This window comes from Argopecten irradians, chromosome 14, assembly GCF_041381155.1.
Source record: "Argopecten irradians isolate NY chromosome 14, Ai_NY, whole genome shotgun sequence".
NCBI classification, from domain to species: Eukaryota; Metazoa; Mollusca; class Bivalvia; order Pectinida; family Pectinidae; genus Argopecten; species Argopecten irradians.
Genome location: NC_091147.1, coordinates 12,285,194 through 12,298,029, shown reverse-complemented (window position 1 = coordinate 12,298,029; position 12,836 = coordinate 12,285,194). Strand labels below are relative to the sequence as shown.

The 12,836-nt window shown below is 37.2% G+C and overlaps 2 protein-coding genes and 1 long non-coding RNA gene across 3 annotated transcripts; all 3 read right to left on the bottom strand.

The window, feature by feature from the left end:
* Positions 1 to 1,035: 1,035 nt before the first annotated feature.
* On the bottom strand, positions 1,036 to 5,801 carry LOC138307492 (uncharacterized). Its single transcript, XR_011205994.1, has 2 exons — positions 5,637 to 5,801; positions 1,036 to 1,442 (listed from the first exon to the last, which is right to left on the bottom strand). It is a non-coding gene; the product is annotated as an uncharacterized lncRNA (long non-coding RNA).
* On the bottom strand, positions 1,462 to 2,451 carry LOC138307491 (integrase/recombinase xerD homolog). Its single transcript, XM_069248265.1, has one exon. It carries the CDS (start codon positions 2,307 to 2,309, stop codon positions 1,776 to 1,778), a length of 534 nt encoding a protein of 177 aa, XP_069104366.1. The 5' UTR covers positions 2,310 to 2,451; the 3' UTR covers positions 1,462 to 1,775.
* On the bottom strand, positions 2,748 to 5,638 carry LOC138307490 (uncharacterized). The gene is given in 2 exon segments (XM_069248264.1): positions 2,748 to 4,135; positions 4,138 to 5,638. Coding segments are annotated over 2 exon segments (2,817 nt in total). The 5' UTR covers positions 5,587 to 5,638; the 3' UTR covers positions 2,748 to 2,767.
* Positions 5,802 to 12,836: the final 7,035 nt, after the last annotated feature.

The window sequence follows — 12,836 nt, the reverse complement described above, 5'->3', positions numbered from 1 at the left end:
TCTCAGTGGCGAAGGAATATGAAACGTAATGGGGGGTTGGGGTGGGAGCAAAGGTCCTCAATATTTGGACACCCCCCCCCCCCTTCCTCCCCCCGCACCCACAGGAGGAGATTAATTGTTTAATTCAACACACAACCATATATACTTTATATTTTTTCATATAATCCTTGTACACATTTATAGGCAGTGGCGTAGCTTAAAGGAAATTAATGAATTCGCAAATTCCCATGCGAGCTTCGAAGGAGCGATATTTTGGTGTATGGGGGGTCCGATGGTCTCCTACGAGAAAAAAAAATACGATTAAGAATGGCTAAGATGAGTTTCAAGATGCATTTTGATGAATTTGCGAGCACCGTAGACGCGAGAATTTGGTGTTTGAGGGGTTTGAAAAATATTACAATTTAGAATTTTACGATGCATTTTGTTGAATGGGAGCGACCGAAGGCGCGAGATTTTGGTGTTTGAGAGGGTACGGGGTCTCCCTCGTGTAAAAAATATTACAATTTAGAATGGCTGTGATGAGTTTTACAATGTATTTTGATGATTTTAAAGCGTTCTAATTAACATGATATTTTTTTTATTGCAAGTTACCTGCATTTAGAAATGATAATTGTGAATGTCGTCATATCATTATGCAACCCTGCTCGATCTGAACATACCGGATTCACACCATCGGCACATTGTTGTGTGTAACACAAAGTAATAATGATTTAATTGTCTTGCTAAATTATATAAACAAATGCATCTTTTAAGACATTTTTTTACAGTACGTAGAATCCATTCATTGACATTTTTAGAGAGAGGTACAGTAAAACCCCTCTTACTCGAACCCGGATTCCTCGAATACCCCCTATTCGTCTAACTGGTCGTACGGTCCCGACCATCTCCCTATATAATCTATGTAACAAAACCCCGGATAGCTCGAACAGCTATTCGTCGAATACCCCTTATTCCTCGAACAGAAATATGTCCCCGTTTCATCAAATACATAGTCTTCACTCCACTACTTCAAAAAATACAACTACAACGCAAATATCAATTTGCCGTACTAGCGTGTCAGTGTAGCAGTCGGCGTTTAATGAAAACCATTGTGAAATTTTTTAAGAAAATATATACATAGAATGAAGGCTCCTCTCTGTACAACTATAGCAATACGAATGTACATGTAAAAACAAGATATTATTTATGCTCGACTCATTAGAAAAACAAAACCGCCCCATCAACAGCACACACCTGTCGCCCAGGAAAAACCGGAGATAGCCCCCGGAAACCTGTGTCCGATGGCAGGAAACAATTATATCCAAACAGGAGGGCCTAGGGGAAACGCTGGACCTGCGCCGTCATAGAAATGTATCTATTCCAATAATTCAATATAACAAACATACGCTAACAATGAAAAAAAGGAACATTGAATTCCAAAAATTAAAAATTCAGTGTCCGACCTGCTTACGCGTGTACCGATATTGTACACGTGATCCCGCTCCCACGGAGCGAGCGCCTACATGTAGCACGATAGTCATACGATGTCGTTTAAGACAAATAATTCCCGCTATACTGTCGAAACGCGGGAATATTTGAGTCTTCACTCCACTACTTCAAAAAATATAACTACAACGCAAATATCATTTTGCCGTACTAGCGTGTCAGTGTACTAGAAAAAACAAAGAAAGGGAAAAACTCGAGTGACGCGACAAAAGACAAAGTGGGAAAACGAAATGCATAATAACTAGGCCTAAATATATCTGTAAAAATGAAGGTAAAAACATAATTAATATTTACAAACCAAGCTTCTGCGTAACACTCAAACGCGACTGTAAAGAATCGGCAACATATCCGTCCTTACAAGCTTCACTTTTCCAACGACCGTGCCTCTTAAAACATCTGTCATTAACGCCGTTATTTGCGGCTACGGTAGCTCCCCCAGCCCGTAAACTGTGCAAACCGACGTTCTTAACGTCACACACCAAAGACAGACGCTTCAAAATGGCTTGTCTAGTCCCTGTGTAGCTTAAACATTTGTTCTTATGGATCAACTTACAAGTAGATCCCGAGCGAAAAATAGGTTTAAATAAAAACGCGTTGTCGTCGAGATTAATCTCCGCGATTTCAATGTATTTGCGTATCATAGTGAGCGGACAGGCCACTGTCTGGCCTTTGCTTATTACTACCTCGTCACCATGGCGATATTGGTCGGTTTTACTTTTCCTAATTTTTAAAACTAAATAGCTGTCACAAATTTTCAGGTCTGAACAAAGCAGATTGCTAAGCTCATTGAAACGGAGAAAACCAGAAAAACACAATAAAATCATTGACAAATCTCTAATTACCAGTAAATCGCTATTACCAGAAAAATAATTACACAAGTTAATCAAAATGTCCGCAGTTAATGGTTCCTTCTTACAAACTGGTTTGTGTGAACATCTCTTGGAGGTCTCCAACAAATGTCGAACAAAACTGTTGGTGGTGGGATCCGGATGTCCATTAATATCATGTACCCATTTAATAGCGTAAACAACGGATGAAATAACGGAGAAAGAAGAGTGTTTGTCCAATAGAAAATTCAGATATAATGCAATATGTACAGGATTTGCGGGTAACGCACAACAACGCTTTTACTATGCAGGATCCGGTCGGCCATATTCTCCGACAACTTGTGAAGGGATGATCCTACTGTTACGCCTGCAGCCCTCACGGCCTTTTCCACCGATCCTTGTAAGCCTATGCCTGTTGAAAAAAAAAACAACAATGCATAAATACAACAAGCCTGCTAACTTCTAAAATCTAATCTTAATGCTATCATATTGAAAGACAACACTTGTCTCTCAAAAACTCCATTATTTCCCCTGCCACCCTGTGTGACCTTTGTCCGTGACAATGGAAGGTTATCTTTTACAAAACTATAAAACATTTCCCCCTGACATAAAATAGGCCAAAAAACTGCTGAGTGCCATACTGGAACTACTAGTGTCCCATATGCCTCATCCGCCTTCATTTTGTCCAAAGTTTTACAAATAAGCCGGGGAGGGGGAACGAACCAATTGTTCTCTTTACCCCAGTATGCAGTGAAACAATCGATAGCCTCTGTGCCTGCGCACCACCAGCGAGAGTTGAACCGCGTACATTTGGTGTTATAATCGGAAGCGAAACGATCCACGTCGTGTGGTCCCCAACTTTTCTCGCACAAATCGAACACCCATGCTTGTACAGACCAGTCATCGGAATCAGAGCATCTGCTTAAAAAATCGGCTGTCTTATTATTATTTCTTGGCACCCACTGAGTTTGCATAGTGATACTATACTCCGATGTAAGCCTCAACATATCCATAGCAACCTTCTGTAAATAGGGTTTGGAGCTACCTACCCTCGCGATAGTGCACGCGCTTTTGTTGTCCATAAACAACCTGACGCTGTGACCCTTGACCTTGTCTAAAGTACTATTTAATACACGTCTCGCACCTTCCAACTCCCTCCAAGTGGAACTGCGCATGCGTTCGTTATTATTCCATGTCCCCATGACAACGCTATCACCGTGCTCATATAACCTATTCAAGTTTTGATACAAACCATCGCCTTCAGGAAAGGCTAATGCATCACGCATTATTCTAGTGTCCTCGACAGCTAGAATTCCGTCTCCCTCCATAAGAGGATCCTCACATGGGATTAAGAAACCTCCGTAACCAACCTCGGAAGCATCGGTACAGATTACCTTGGAACATTTGTTTTCAAGTGGCGTTTTCAAATTCGACCCTTTGTCGTTTAGAGCTTGTACGTTACACAACCAGAACTCGATTTCGTTCAGTGCCTCAACGCTTAAAAACACTCCAGCATTCCAACTGGCCCTTGTCAATAAACACGCGCTAAGCTCTCGCGTACGCAAACGAACCAACGACCCTATCACACTTTGCATTGATATGACCAGCCCGACAATGCTCGCTACATACCTGGCCGAGAATAATAGCTGACCTCTGTCAGACACTAAAAACATAGTGTGGTTCAACAATGACAACAACCTGTCGACCCTGTCAATCGAAACTCTGACCACGCCTTCTTTCATTGTCCACGTATAGCCGAGCCACGTGGCGTCCTGGGAAGGCTCCCATTGGCACTTATCGTCGGCTATCAAAAAAACCGTATTTTATGCAGACACGTCTGCACGAACTGACTAGATTCGCTAGCCCCGCCTACGGTTTTGTGACCACCAATTCCGTCATCTAAATACATTACTAGTTTATGACCTTGCCCACGCACGTGTTTGACTACCTGTCGTAAGACCTTTGTAAATATATAGCCGGCGGTAGAAATACCGAAAGGAAGAACGTTAAATACAAAGAATCGCGTTGTTCCGCCCATATCTACTTCGAAACCTAAAAAGCCTCTATGATCGGGGTAAATTTCGATATGATGGTACGCCGATTTCAAATCAAACGTGTACAAAAAATCGCCAACATTGAACATATCTCGGGCTTCAACTGTATCCTCATACTTGAACTTGAACTTGTGCAGAAAAACATTGATATGACGACAATCCAACACTAGGCGTGCTTTACCAGCGCGATTGTACGCGACCGTCAATGGGTTAACGACACGTGGTTGAACTCTGACCTCTGCTATACAGCCTATCCTAAGCAATTTCTCTATTTCGTTATAAACAAATTGAAGGTTGTCACGAGCGGACTTATTGTTCCTTAAACGAGCATTCGGGGGAATCTCTTTAAATGGCAGCTTATAACCATCAGTAATCACTGACAAAACGCTCTCGCTAGCGCCTGTTGCTTTCCAAAAAGCTAAAGATTTCTTTAATCTACCAACAGGTGAAACAGACCCTTCTACTAATACAACAGAATTATGATCACTGCTATGATCAACATGGTTAAAACAAAAAGTTTTACTTAGCTTTTGACCGTTGCTGTGTCCGGAAGCTGACATAGCTGGGCACTCTGACCTCCAGTGTCCGGCCCTACCACAACCATAACACACTCCAGGCCTTGGAGCTCTGACGGTAGCCGTCTTGTCCGCTGGCACGGGGACTTCAGTAGGCGCTGAATAAAAACGGTGTTGATACGGCGAGTAACGGGGCCTCCCTTTTCCGGATTTTTGCTTGGCGGCCTTGATTTTTCTGTCCGCTCTAGATCGAGCGCGGTCCATACGTTTCTCGTCGTCCGAGTCTGAGGCGAGTGGATTAGACACATACTCTTCCACGGCTTTCCATCCGGCCTCCGAGGTATCAGCGAGCTTAATGAGCTTCTGTCTGTGATTGAGCAAACTCATACCTTCCGCTATCAATGATTTGGTTGCCGGGGGGTCATGAAGCGATGTCTCCTCGGCCTCCTGTAGCTTGGAAACTACCTTTTGGTTAAACTTAAATTGTTCTTCGCAACTCTTTTTGGTAAATTTGTGATTGTCCGCGCCAATAATGTCCTGACGAATTTGCGCACGTTGAGCATTAGAAATATTAACTTGTTGCACATGAATTTTAGACTCCAACTCCGTTAGCTTTTGCGTCATCAACATATCCAAACGTGAAAACATATCCGCTTGTGCTGAATCTACAGTAGTCTCTATGTGATTTTGTAATTTTGGGTCCATGATTGATTGTAGAGGAGCGAGAATTTAAAATTAAAAATTCAGTGTCCGACCTGCTAGGAAGACAGCTAGAAAATGACCCTACCTACGCGTGTACCGATATTGTACACGTGATCCCGCTCCCACGGAGCGTGCGCCTACATGTAGCACGATAGTCATACGATGTCGTTTAAGACAAATAATTCCCGCTATACTGTCGAAACGCGGGAATATTTGAGTATTTACCCATGTTTTCGTCGAACAGGTGTTCGGCCCTTGAGATTTTTTACCTATGTCACACCTGACTGCACCGACCGACATGGATAACTGCTCACAATCTTGTGTTTATACAGTTGGCGTGTCAAGCCTTTAGGTCATTAATCAAGGGATTAACGGTGTCATTATTACCTACCTACACGATCGCAAGTTGTTGTTTGATGCTAACTTTATTTGATTATTTCAGAAAAAGACATTAAGTTATTGGTGTTTCTCTCGTATATAATCTTCGCTGTAAATACGAAAATACGGAAGTTGTTGATCCGTGTTAATAGAAAGTACGCGTTGTAAATGCCAAAAGAGGCGGAAGATATTGCTGACGTCCGCTTAATTATAAAAGTTTATTTTTTTTAATTTCTTTGTTGGTTTCATTCGAAAGGCTAGCACAATGTTATTATTCGAAAGATGTAAACGATTTCAAAAGATACATGTAGAGTATATTTTATCAGTGCGTTCCGTATCTTTTCCCGTAAATTGTATTTTAAAATAACAACACTTTGTCAGGACCATGTCAGGATCATTTCATGCAAGTTTCAGTCAAATCGCACCGGTAGAACTTGAGAAGAAGTTCAAAATGTGAAAAGTTTACGGACGGCGGACGGCGCACGACGACGGACGAAGCATGATGACTATAGGTCATCCTGACCCTTCGGGTCAGATGACCTAATAAAACACTTGAGTAAAGAAATCCAAAATGCTGAAGGATACGTTAATCAAAATGTCATTGTCGTGCATTGTTTGTCATAGTTTGAGACCGGATATTTTGACTGTCGATCGTGACCAACCTCGGATGAGTCGAATACCCCGTATTCCTCGAACTATTGACCTGGTCCCCTGCTGTTCGAGTTATAGGGGTTTTATAACCAGTATGCTCCTCAAGGTGTTAGTTTCAACTCGTAATATACTATTATTTTAAAATCTAAAATCTACCCCTCCGATAAAGACGACAGAAGTTCTAAACCACTTTTCTTAACTTTCGACTTCTCAATGTTCATATCATCCTGTCTTCGGTTTGTCTTTCTCCTGGTCACTCTAGGCTTTCTTTGAATATTCGTTTCTCTTTTGTCGTCAGTATCGGAGGGTTATACAAATATAATTTAAGTGTAAATACAAAACCAGTAAGATGTTGGGAGTAAAGCAGATATGGAAATATTTGATAATAATAGAAGGACGAAGTTAAAATCTATGAGTATCTTTGATATATTGCTGAGTGTGCATGAAGATTAATTCATTTTCTTGTATACTTAAGTTCATATTTCCAAAAAGTAATAAATTGACAGAGAGTGGAATAAATGAGTTTAGCTGTCGAAATAGAATGATTCTTTGGTCATTATATGAATTACAATTATATATATTATTAACTAGGGCTATATAAGGAATGTCAATTAGACTGATAAAGACCATAACTAGAGATATAATTATAGGGAATGTCCATTAGACGGATAGACATTATAACTAAGGATATATTTGTATAGAGAATGTCACATATTGATATAATGATAAAAGAAATACACGTACTTACTTAGTCCGCTAAACATGCCTGTATTATTAGTTTTTCCCCATTTTTTCCTAATTATAAACTTTATATATGAGGCCAAAAAATTAAAAATCCTAATAATATTGGCAGGTTTAGCGGACTACTACCTAATATCATGACAAATGAAAATAAAATAATGGTAGTTCTAAGCAAGTATAAAACCATATGATATAATGAAAACTTTTCTTTATGGCTGCAAAAACCTGTACAGTATAGGATTATTTACACTTAGAAACTCTTCACAAAACTTCTGCATACGTTTCAACGTTTATTAGATTTAACACGGTAATCAGGAACCTGTAGTAGATAAATTTGTGTATTCAGTATAGTAGATATATCCATAAGACAGATGAGATTTCCTTCGATCGGATGTTTTGAATGTTCACGCATCACGCATGCACATAGGGATTGTTTACACTCGCCGAAAGATAATAATATGAAATGGTGACTAGGTCGTTTCTATTTATTTTCAGTTTTTCTTCATTTTGAACAAAATGTATATACAAACTTTTAAATCTTGTTATAAACACAAAGTACACTTTTACAATCATTTTCAGTTCTATAATTCTTTTTATCTTTTATCACATGATTTTTAACGATTTAGACCCTTTAAGTGCTATCTCACTGAAGTATACCCAGCACTGTCACTGAACCAGTCGTCCCACTCTCGTTATGTTGGCCATAACGGAGTATAGACTATCACCTTTATGTAGATTTGGTGAGGTAAGTAAAAACAAAGGTATCTTATTAAGTATATCTAAGTATTTCTAGTCATTTTTGAAATAAGCCGACAACGCTTAATATCGTTTCTTATTCAATACCATCGTTGTTATGACAACCACTTTAGAATTTCTAGGCATTATTGAAATTCAAGATGATCATCTGTTATAAATCTGATTCGCCCAAAATGCTATCTACACTGTACGGGAGTTCAGACACTGCATACAAAATGATGGACGGACAAAGAAGCCAATATCCTGATTTCTAAAGGACATCCGCATTTCACATGAATCCATTCTGATTGGCTTTCATAGAATTTTCATATAATGTTATTTCAAGGATATGGCCTCTATGACAGATGATTAAGTAAATGAGGCTTCTATTTCTGTTTTTATCATGATTAATCATTTCTAAATAAAAATATTAATACACTGTCTAAGTACCGTCTGTAGGAAATATCAATCAATAACGTGAGTCGCACTAAACTGTAATAATCGTCGATACTTACTACAGTTCCCGCCATACTTTAGAGTTATCAACATTCATCACTATCACTTCATTATCATAAACGTTTAAATAAACGCATAAACATGTCCGACGTATATAAGAATATGTATAGGGGATGCAACACGTCTCCGGTTCCCTACATTACGTGTCAAGTATCAGTCCATTTCTTATGTGATAACCTTTAACACAATTTAATAATAGCAATTCAAAACTGTTTTCAGAATTTATTTGAGCTCTCCAGCCGGGCGTGATGCTCTATCGGCTGTCGCCTCAATTCGCAGTAATTCTCCACACATCGGCCACTACGATCGCAATAAGCCTAATTAATGTAATTAAATGCTTCGATACAATGTAACCGATCCTTTGTTTAATACTAATTGTACTATCGTTCACATTAGTCGTAACGTATTCAACTGAAATTTGATTACAAAGTCAATGTATCTTTCCTCAATTAAGATATGATATTCTTAACATTTTCAGAGTGAAATATAAGGTTTTATCACATAATCCGCCTGCTATCCACTGATTTCGCCTGTGCAATATTTTTGCAGATGTCACTTGTGTAATATGACATTGAGCGATTTTTTATGGCCGAAAATTCATTAAGACGTGAGACAGAAACAATAAAATGACGTCATGAAAAATGAAGTGACGTCAGAATTACGTGGAAACATATGAAATGAACACTCATGTAAGATCCCATGTTTATGATTAAAATACATGTAGGATCAAAAGTGGAAATGTCACTCAATAATAACGAATCAGAAAACTGTTGTTTGTAATACCAAACAAAAAACATAATATTTAATTAATTTGCCTCTTATTTGCTTTCATTTTGAATTGTTGTAGTATAAATGTTTTCCATAAGATTTGTTGATGTTATTTTTCCTCGAAATTTGTGCCCTGTGTGTGGAGCTATATAAGTAAGGAGAAAAGCACGACTTATTGAAATACATTATACTTGTATGAGTTTATAGAATAGAGTTGTAAAATGTTATAAAACTAGAATCTCCGTGAGGTGGAAGCTTAGATATTTTTCACGAGTGCGAAGAAGGTTTTCACTGAGTCGATGAAATATTTTGTTATTCATCATAAAACAAGGAATTTCCTCTATTTATAAACTGTCTATCAACAGTCATAGTATATTACATCCATTGCATTATTTATGATTCTGTCATAATGTAACCGATCAATATATAGAGGATATTCTCCGTTTCCTGATTAAAATATTATCATTAACAGCTTTACCTTATCGACTAGGGTCTCCACCTCACGCGAAAACTATAACTTTTTTTTTCAAAACAAAGAAGGGATGTTGTATTTAGCACATTTGAACGTCTCTGTCCTGGGTCTGGACTTACTGACACCAGACTAAGTATATATATATGTCAATATTCCATTTACATCACCTATAATTATTTCCCGTTTATTATTTTCGAAAAAATTCGGAGAAAACAACATAAAATCAAATGCAACATATTTATGTACCAACAAGTAAATATGAGAATTGCCAATCGGAAAGATACACGTATTATATTTTGGTTGAATGTTTCACAAATAGTATTCTCGCCAAAACGATAATTTGACTGTAAATGGTGTGTTATGACTGATCAGTATTGAGCAAAATATCTCAAAACTGTTGTTTTCGCCTGGGGTTAGAATTAACACATATATTTCCCTGTGCAAACATGTAATGAAATTACATCAACATCATCTGTATAGTTTGACCTAACTACAGTTACCTGTATCACATATCTGATCTGACCTAAATACAGTTACCTGTGCCACATATCTGACATGATATGACCTAATGTAAGTTACCAGTGTCACATATCTGATATGACCTAATGTCAGTTACCAGTGTCACATATCTGATCTGATATGACCTAATGTCAGTTACCAGTGTCACATATTTGATCTGATATGACCTAATGTCAGTTACCAGTGTCACATATTTGATCTGATATGACCTAATGTCAGTTACCAGTGTCACATATTTGATCTGATATGACCTAATGTCAGTTACCAGTGTCACATATCTGATATAACATAGTTACATTTACCAGTGTCACATATCTGATATGTCCTAATTGTAGTTAGCTGTGTGATAGCTAGACAATATTGACAGGGCTGTGTCAATCAATGTCATAAAAGTGTCATGTATGGCGTGTTTCTAACTGCTATGACAAAAAGGAGGAGTGTCGATATGGACCCTATGGTGGCCATGACCTATTAGCTTGATTTTGTTAACATATACTAGATCAAGTTATTATAGCATGCTGTAACATAAAGTAAGGTCAGGTCGAAGTCTCCTGTGAGTTTTGGGGTAAACAAGGGGCTTAATTTTTGTTTGGTCCAGTTTTGCCAAATGTTTTTTCATTAATTATTATGCAATGATATGTCGAAAAAAAGTTCTAAAACATAACTTACTGTAAAAAATAGTGATCTCATTTTTGCAAGAATAAAGTTCCTCTGGTGCCATAATATACCAAAGAAATCTGTCCTATATCGTATTACGTTACATTCAACAATTATACATGTATCTTATAAACTTAGGGAAACAATTATGGATAGGATAGTATTTGGGAGGAGGGCAGGGGGTTGTTTGAGGGGGTAATGTTATTGGGTTTTTTTAATTCTTAATTTTCAAAACACCTATATATGTTTGCTTATGTTCAGACAGTAATAAACTAGCTAAAATGATTTACATATACAACATAGACACTGAAGGAAGTCAAATGCTGAGTTGTGGTTTCAGTACTTTATTCCGCATGGCAAAGTATGGCCCAGTATTCATGGTCGAATACTGGGGAAAGTTGACCCTGTTAACTTGTGAAATCTTGGTTTATATAGAGGTACATGGACATTCAACGTCAATCAGTTTTATAATAAATGTCAGAGTACATATCCTTCTTAAGTAATCTGACCACTTCTTGTCACGAATACGCACTTAAGTAATAGTGTATCGAAATCTGTTGACTTGGTCATGATAGCTACAAGGCATATACATATAACCGTCTATAACCGTCTGGTTACTGCGACCTGATGCCTAAGGCTATATGTGTACCTATAGTAGACTAAGTGTATTCATTGAATTATACATAAAGTTAATTTTCTAAATATTTAACATTTCCATATAATGGCACATTCGTCTCGGCATACACAAACAAGTCAATACACAACGAAGACAATTTAAAGTCAAAGTATACTGGATTACTGCATATCCTCTTCTATCACTGGAGGCTGTACTAAAGATGATTTTTCTGTGGCTTGGATGAAGATTTTTCACTTTTGAATCAAGAGCGACAAGTTTTGATAGATTTGCCTTTTCACTCCTTTCTTTGCAAATAATTGTACCAATCACAAATATATTACTAAAAATACCATGACATCACCAGAAATATAGAAAAACTTTTTTGAAGAATAAAAGATAATAAATTAATCACTCAATAACTTTATACGTATCAATAAATAGTTGTATTATGATTGTTTATTTGTCATAGAGACAATGGGACCTGTCATGTAACATTTTAACTAATAATAAGTTTGTATTTCAACTGGTAGAAATAAAAATATCCAAAGGAATATATATTATAATGTGTTAAAAAGCCAATTAATTCAAAACAAACTATCATGAACTTGTAGTGTTCTATTGGCCTATATTAACTGCTGTTGTGAATAGTATAAAAATAAACATGTAAACTGCGCTTTCAAGCGTTAAAATTAATATAACCGTATATAAAATGTAACAATATAGTTGTCTCTTTATCTACGGGTATTATCTACGGGAAACATTTTGATACTTATAACAATTTCATATATGCAACACTTATTGGATAATTTTTACTTATTAATCAATGTTTATTTCTTTATGTTGCCAAAACACAGATATTGAATATGTGCAAACGATATGAAAACATAACAAAGATATATCATACATGTATAGTTTATGAGTTACTTTCCTTACAATTGTTTTTTTTTTACTCTGGGTTTTTTTTTTTTTTAAGTAAGTAACTATGTGAATTGTGTTAGATGAAATGTATATGTGTTTTGTTGTGTATGAGAAAAATATACCTATACCTGCAAAATTTCATAAAATGTGTAAGTAAATATATATAATCAATGTTACTTGATTGATTCGATTAGCTTAACCTTGCATATGATTGGATTGGAATGCTTTATGGGGAAAAACCTATAAAACTTATGTATAAGCTAATATGTACGAATTCCGACC

Bases quoted from the DNA above. Each gene is read 5' to 3' on its own strand.
- LOC138307491 (XM_069248265.1), bottom strand. From the start codon at position 2,309: ATGATTTTATTGTGTTTTTCTGGTTTTCTCCGTTTCAATGAGCTTAGC.